Here is an 8,087-nt window from a genome sequence, read left to right as displayed (position 1 = left end):
CAGCGATGCGGCTTGCACCGCATCCTATGCACTCAACAAGTGGGACTGACACCACACTGCAAGTGGCACCAATGGCAGTTACCTGTCAGAACTACGTAAGCAATGGACTGACGTGGCGTAACCTCCACAACCGACAAGCCTGACACACCTGCAAAGGTGCAGCACGTCGTCAGTCCATTCATCATCCTCCTCCTTCACTCCTCGGCTATAAATACCAACCCCAAACCAGGTTTGAGGTATCTTTTCACAACTCTCTCACTACTACTACTATCTTACTTTGCTTCCCAAGCAAACTACTGATTCTCACGCCGGAGAGTGGTAACAAGGAGCACCCCCCACCCCATCCTCCTTGTTACGAGTCACGGCCTGTTTCCTTGTGCAGGAGATCAACCACCGGTGATCCAGCCAGCGATCCTCGAGAGGAAGGGATTAACCCTTCTTGACGAGACCAGTATGTTAACCCTGCCCGGTTAACCATTGTTTCATCACTACTCATGCAAGTATAATGAATGATAGAAAAACTACTCGAGGTTGTCTCGTGGATGGAGTGTTGGTTTCTTCGGTGGAGGCTTGCGTTCGAACCCCTTCCCTTAGCATGGCTCTAGACCCATGAGTCGATTGCCTCCTACTACCTACTACAACATTTTGTTAGCAAGTCCGGTAAACTCGTTTAATTATTATAAATGATAAACTATTTACATGTTCATATAGTAAGTCAACATATATAATTTAGTATTATCATTATATTAGTACCAAACTATATTAGCTTTTGTAAATGTTTTAATATTATTATTATATTTTTAGATGTTATATAAATTACTTCCTATATTTTGTGAGTGCGTTGTTTCTATTTTCTTACAATGTGACGATTTCTTTTCAGGTCATTTTTTAACGGTAAATTTGGATCACTGACGGATCACTAAAATATTATCGTGTCACCAACGGAACCACCCGATCATATCTATCTCCACTAGGCAAAAATATATTCTAAAAAGAAATAATGATACAATAGAAACAAAATTTAAACACTATGTAACTTTCCATTAAACATATAACTTAAAATATAGATATATCTACTATGTTGAATTTCCATTAAACATATAACTTAAAATATACATACATATACTATAATATAAAAACATATTTATTTTATTTGATACGTAATTACTAATACAAAATGTTATTTAATATGTTTTTTTAAGTTGGTCATCAAAACTTAAAGACCCAAAATTATGGGTTGAACATCTTGTGAAAAGTCAAATGTTAAAAGATCAGAAAGACACCTTCACATCACTTTTGTTCATCTGTTTAAAAGTGTCTCAACTATAGGCAACTCCCCTAACAAGCCTTGGAGAATGTAACCAGTCAACCTCAAAGTCGCCACACACAGTGACGGATCTAGAAAATCTTTATAGGGGCAACGTTTCATATAAAAGGGGTAACAAAATCGAAAAAACGTCATTTTTTTTTCAAAATTTACACTACCACCGGAGCGTCAAGGGGTAGCGGGGGCTACCCCTAGTAACATGCTAGGTCCGCCCCTGGCCACACATCGCTACTAAAACGATTCTGTGACAGTCGGCTCAACAAATCAAGAACAGTTGAACCAAATAGTATGTCAGGTAAAGTTCAAATTATGGCAAGAATTTCAATCTTCAAAACTATAACCACAAGGAGTAATGCAATACAAATGATTTGAGAAAACCTCAACCCAAAGCCACCAAATGAACCATATGCAGCTGAATCCATCCAATAGGCATCATAATGTTCAGACACTTGCCAAATTCTGGTGCTATTCCAAACTAATATCAACTCAACATCACCATCACATCATTACAAATACGACCGTCTCACAAACTCAGGAAACAAACACGACATTTTGAAGTGTAAAACATGCAGATAGTACAAACAACTGAAGTAAGTAACACTAGCGCTGCTGAACGAGCACTTCGTTGCAATGCTTCTTGAAATTTAAGCATTCGTCCACAAGATAATCACTGTCAGAATGAGAAACTTCATGAGAATCAAACGTATGGAACCAGAAAACTAGATTCTGAATAACTTACGAGATCCTCTCGGCCATTTGTGACACATCCCATCTTGGACTCCAAGGGTACTCTTGTAAAATAGCCGACTTAATTGGTGCGTTACCAGAGTGTGAGTGAAAATGCTTCAAAGGTTAACAAAACAAGAACCCAACTTAATAACTACTAATAACAAGAAATAATGCACTTGATATGATGGCATATGTTAATTTTATATGGAAAAATAGAAATGAAAGTTAACCTGAGAACTTTGAAGCACCAGTGCGGGTTGTTGCCTTGGGAACTGAAGTGGGAGAGTAAAGTGAACCTATATACCATTATTTAGGGGTGAGCAGAAAACCGAAAAAAAAAACGATTAAACCGAACCGAACAAAAAATCGAAAAAAAAAAGAACCCGGACCGAATAACCTAAAAAATCATTTTTTTAATGTTTGTTCTATATTGATTTAAGAATTATTAATTTTTCTCTAGAATGTTAAGAATTTATAATAAAGAAAATTAACATGTTTATTTATCTTTGAAATGATTTATCTATTGCCTACAAGAAATAACAAAATTTAACATAAAAATTAAAATGATTTTCAAAGTGTTATAAAAGAAAATGCCAAAACAAAAACTTTGGAGAAACATAAAAATAGATTAGAAGGTTAGGTTTATGTGAACAATATTTTTTATTAAAAAGGTTAAATAAAATAACTTAACATCTAAGAAAAATTCTTAAATTTTGGATTATATTTTTATTATTTTTGAATCTTACACAATTTTGTGCCAAAAATCGAAAAACCGAACCGTTGCTAAAACCGTAACCAAACCCGTTGCTAAAACCGTAACCGAGCGGTTTTAAAAAACGGAAAACCGAACATTTCGGTTACGGTTTTACCATAAAACCGAACCGTGCACACCCCTCAACCATATACATGAATTGCTTATTTTACATGGTTTTAAAACATCTTTAATAAATTTTGACGGTTAATACCAGGAATGTAAACACGCCAGAGCAAGCTAGAAACGTGGCCTTCCTACAAAATACCTGGTAACACAGTTATAAAATATAAGATTTTAGTTAAAGAAGGTTTATTTAAAATATAGAGTAAAAGTCCATTTTCGTCCCTAAGGTTTGGCAAGTTTTGCGACTTTTGTTCAAAGTTTGTTTTTCCGCATCTGAATCCAAAAGGTTTAAAATCTTTTGCCATTTTCACCCGGCTTGTTAACTCCATCCATTTTTCTCCGTTAAGTCAAGGTATTTCCATCTTTTTTTGTTAACTTAAAGAGCAATTCGGTCTTTTTACATAAAGTAAAAAAAAACGAATTTCCCTTTAAGTTAGCAAAAAAGACGGAAATACCTTGACTTAACGGAGAAAAATGGATGGAGTTAACAAGCCCGGATGAAAATGGCAAAGATTTTAAACCTTTTGGATTCAGATGCGGACAAACAGACCTTTGGATGAAAGTCGCAAAAGTGGCCAAACCTCAGGGGCGAAAATGACACTTTACTCTAAAATATAAATGCTAAAGTTCACATACTGGGTCAGCTTCTAGTGGTCTTCCAAAGGGAATAGCCAACGCTGTAATAAATTTCCTTCTAACTTCGATTGATGAGACAGCATCTCTTATCTGTATAAGAAAAAAAATCGTAAAAATAAATACAAGAGTAAAAAGTGTTGACCAGTGAATAACTGAATATAGAAGATTTCTGCTAACCTGTGATTCAAGCATCTCCTCTAAAGTGGGAAGATATTCAGCCATGCACCTTTAATCGATAAAATCAAAATTATTAAATTATAATTACAAATATTTCAATAAAGAAAAATAAAAACAGAAAATTTGATTAAACACTTACATTCCTTCCAGCCATGAAGGAAGCCTGAACTCATCAATGGAAAATAACGCCTTCAACTCAGGTGAAGATATCAATTTCAAACGCGGTGCTGAAGCCATTGCCAAATATTTTCTACTCACAGGATATATAACCTGTGTTTAAATGGTAATTAGGTACCGTGCGACGAGCTTGCATAATGCAAACATAGAATATATAAAAATACACAAAATAAAGAAGATAACCTGTAAGTATATCTTCTGCTGATGACGCCACGTGGACCCTGCAACCATTTTGTTTAAATCCATTTCTAGCAATGGAACTGCAAATTTCACCTCTTCTGGCTACACTACAGTTCAATGGCACGTACACCACTAACATCATTATAAATTAAAAACTATGATCCTCATGAAGTTTACAAAACTTCTATTCACTCAAAGGGGTTTTAATAATCAAATGAAAGTGTATAGTTAACAAATAGTACCTTGTCAACACCAGAGCTCATATACATTTCAATTCCCTGGAGGATAGTTACAGGTGATTAGACAAATATAATATGATGGCAAAAATCGCTTATGGTAACATAGTAAACACAGCCTCAAGAGATAATACGCGACAAAGATAAACCAGTGCTTTGATCATATTAACGTTCAGATAATAATTATCCATGCATTATATTAAAGCCTTTTAGCTGCATGTTGATTTTCTAAACTTGTACCACTATACCAAAAAATGTTAACAAAACAAGTCTATAATAATATAAGAGTAAATTACAAAAATCGTCCTTTATGTATGTCACTTATTGCAAACTGTGTCCTTTGTCTTCAATAATTACAGAAAACGTACTCGATGTTTGCAAACCCTTGCAAGTTATGTCCTTTAGCCCTAACTCTGTTAATTTTTGTGGTTAAATCTGACCAAATGGACCCCACATAAGGGTATTTTTGTGGTTAAATCTGACCAAATGAACCCCACATGAGAATAAAATGACCAAAATACCCTCATATGGGGTCCATTTGATCAGATTTAACCACAGAAAATTAACTGAGTTAGTGCTAAAGGACATAACTTGCAAGGATTTGCAAACATCGAGTACGTTTTCTGTAATTATTGAAGACAAAGGACACAGTTTGCAATAAGTGACATACATAAAGGACGATTTTTGTAATTTACTCATAATATAATGCTTTACAAGATTACCTCCCGAGAATACATGGTGTTGATTTCAAACTTCAGTCTCTCATCATCAACTTCCCCAACCCGTTTCTTCTGATACGCCATGTACAAACTCCTGCAGTGAATACACAATCAATGCTACATAGTAATGGACAATATTTCATAATGTCGGCATCTCAAACAAGCTAATTGTAATCCATAAAATACTTAAATACCTAAGTTCATGAATCAACAACAACAGCCTAGTTGGATCTTTACAATTCCAATCGGACAAACTATTCTTAGCCTTTATCTCTCCTTCTCTAGCCGCTGGAAACGGTCGAAAAGTTTCATCCTCAGGTCCAAATATAACATCAGGTGGCAACAATGGAAATTGTGCATTGTAGATAACATCCCCTATAATTACAACAACAAATTCCACATAAAGAGAACTTAATACTGGAGTTGTGTTATACATTATGCATATTGCATATATATATATATATATATATATATATATATATATATATATATATATATATATATAGGTAGAGGATCCTGTAAAAAAGACTAAAAGTGTGAGAAGGATAAGAAAGAATACACACCATTAGATCTTTGATCTAATGGTTTAGATTAATAGGGACCAAAATGTAAAATTTATTTTATTTTTTGGACTGAATTGAAAATTATAGGGGTAATAAAGTCTTTTAAATCCATTCAAAAGAGGTAACTGTAATTAAGATCCCTACAATCTCTCTTTCTCTCTCCAATCGCACGCTCTCTCTCTCCAATCGCACGCTCTCTCTCTCTCCAATCGCAGAAATCGTTGATAACATGAAACGAAAATCGGATTTCAGCAGTTGTTCTTGTGAATCGGCTTTATGTAGGTCATCGATTGGAGTTTTTTTCGTGGTTTTTGATCCGATTGATGAAGATCGCATGTTTATTGTGGTGGTTCGAGCGGCGGCGGTGGTGGTTCGAGCGGCGGCGGTGGTGGTGGTGTTGGATCGGCAGTGGTGGTGCCGGAAGTGCAGTGGTGGTGGTGCCGGAAGTGAAGAAGATGATACAGAGGTGTTATATTTTATTTTCTGAATGGTGTTTTTTTTGTACTGAATGGTGTTTTTTTTTTACTGCTGAAAGGTGTTATTTTGTTTACTGAATGGTTTAATTTTTGTACTGAATGGTGTTATTTTTGTACTGAATGGTGTTATTTTTGTACTGAATGGTGTTATATTCTTTATACTGAATGGTGTTTTTTTTTACTGCTGAATGGTGTTATTTTATTTTATTGAATGGTGTTATTTTGTTTGTTGAATGGTGTTATTTTGTACTGAATGGTGTTATTTTGTTTGCTGAATGATGTTTTTTTTTCTGAATTGTGTTATATTTAAAACACCATGTATGAACATGCTATGAATGGTGTTATATTTATGGACGGTTATAAGTCCTAAAATCCAGGTTTTTCTCTCTCCAAATCCTTAAATCAAGGATTACCATATTTGAATTTACAATCTTACCCTTTTCAATTAATTTAGATCTAATGGTTGGGATTCTTTCTTACCTTTCTCACACTTTAGGCCTTTTTTACAATAACTATATATATATATATACTGCGTATATGCAATATATGATAGTAATAATTTTTCCAAATTGAATACAGAAATTACAACAAACACATATGTGTTCGTTTGTTTCCATTTGTGTTCATGAACATTAGTTTGAGCTCATATGTGTTCGTCAACGTTCGTTGTCTAAAATTAACAAACAAACACAAACGAAAACGAACACGAACAAGTTCATTTCCTTAACAAACGAACACGAACGTAAAATCTCGTTCAATAAGTGTTCGTGAACGGTTTGTGAACACATATATTTCTTAACAAACGAATTGTTCGTGTTCGTTCGGTTCGTTTACAGCCCTTTTTTTAATAATGCATATATACTGCATATATGCAATATATGATAGTAATAATTTTTCCAAATTGAATACAGAAATTACAACAACATACATGCAAGTGAATCTAATTCAGTGAATTAAGAAAGTGAATGAAAAGGCCTAAATAAGATTGAGTAAACTAACATTTGATGTAATCGAGACAAAAAGGGATCAATAACGTAAATCGATCAAGATAACCGTGATTTTTAGAACCAGACCACATCTGCTCAACCTGTAGAAATTGAAAATAAGAGAAGATGAACATTTGATTGTGAGCTAGGGTTTTGATGTAACCCTAAGTGAGAGAAAATGATACCTTGATTGAGTAAGGGGAGTGAGTGAGAAGGTAATTGAGTTGTGTGAGGATGATCGGAGGTATGCTGTCAACCGCCATGGTAGTGTGTGGATCTCCGGCGAATTTCACCGATCGGTTTTGGTTTTGGGGATGGTGTTCAACCTAATTAAAGCTGTATTTTCGAGTTGTGAATTTTCATTTCAATAAACAAAAATAACCAACCAAATGCTTCATTCTTCAAACATTATAAAAATATTGTAATTTAATTAAGTTTATTGGATGCAAGTTTTAAGAGTTGCGAAATTGGTTTGTAACTTGTTATTTTGTTATGCTCTCACGTATCATTTACGGGTAGGTTTGGGTCATTTTTTTCTACCTTCGGGTTCGTTGGGTATGACAAAAGTAAAGGATCAGTCAAAGTGGACATCTGGACATATAACAAATTCTTGATCACGAAAAGCGGGTCAGAATGAATTGACGTAAGTGATCAACGGATCAGGACATGTGAAGGCAAACAATGAACCATGGGTTCTTCATTATTCATGTTGAAGACTAAAGAGTAAAACATGCTATACTCCGTGTACAATAAGCCTCCTTTATCTACCACCTTGGTCATCGGCCCGTAGTCTTTGTCTACCACCATCGTCCACCGCCTTCGTATACCGTTGTCGTCCACCGCCTTCATCTCTTGCCTTTAATCCTGGAGAGAAAGAAAGATAGAGGCAATAAAGTCACAAAATCGATTCTCACATATCTTTGAACCAATCGTCAACAAAAATTGACATCTTTGAACCATTCTCACATTACTTTTTGGTTCTTCATAATTTTACATTAACCAAT

At 34.8% G+C, this 8,087-nt stretch overlaps 1 protein-coding gene across 1 annotated transcript; it reads right to left on the bottom strand.

Annotated features, from left to right (window-relative positions):
• Positions 1 to 1,634: 1,634 nt before the first annotated feature.
• LOC110897324 (BRISC and BRCA1-A complex member 2) lies at positions 1,635 to 7,529 on the bottom strand. Its single transcript, XM_022144082.2, has 13 exons — positions 7,269 to 7,529; positions 7,097 to 7,184; positions 5,253 to 5,433; positions 5,062 to 5,152; positions 4,346 to 4,381; positions 4,107 to 4,205; positions 3,886 to 4,016; positions 3,747 to 3,795; positions 3,570 to 3,659; positions 3,022 to 3,075; positions 2,287 to 2,352; positions 2,067 to 2,170; positions 1,635 to 1,997 (listed from the first exon to the last, which is right to left on the bottom strand). Exons 1-13 carry the CDS (start codon positions 7,344 to 7,346, stop codon positions 1,928 to 1,930), a joined length of 1,137 nt encoding a protein of 378 aa, XP_021999774.1. The 5' UTR covers positions 7,347 to 7,529; the 3' UTR covers positions 1,635 to 1,927.
• Positions 7,530 to 8,087: the final 558 nt, after the last annotated feature.

The sequence above is a fragment of the Helianthus annuus genome, chromosome 13, assembly GCF_002127325.2.
Source record: "Helianthus annuus cultivar XRQ/B chromosome 13, HanXRQr2.0-SUNRISE, whole genome shotgun sequence".
NCBI classification, from domain to species: Eukaryota; Viridiplantae; Streptophyta; class Magnoliopsida; order Asterales; family Asteraceae; genus Helianthus; species Helianthus annuus.
This window is presented reverse-complemented; position numbering and strand designations above follow the sequence as displayed.

What these genes read in the sequence shown, in the direction of transcription:
- LOC110897324 (XM_022144082.2), bottom strand. Translation starts at nt 7,346, where the DNA reads ATGGCGGTTGACAGCATACCTCCGATCATCCTCACACAACTCAATTAC. An exon ending in ACACCATGTATTCTCGGGAG is followed by an intron (nt 4,382 to 5,061) that starts GTAATCTTGTAA and finishes ACTATCCTCCAG; the next exon opens with GGAATTGAAATGTATATGAG. An exon ending in TGGTGCTTCAAAGTTCTCAG is followed by an intron (nt 2,171 to 2,286) that starts GTTAACTTTCAT and finishes TAACCTTTGAAG; the next exon opens with CATTTTCACTCACACTCTGG.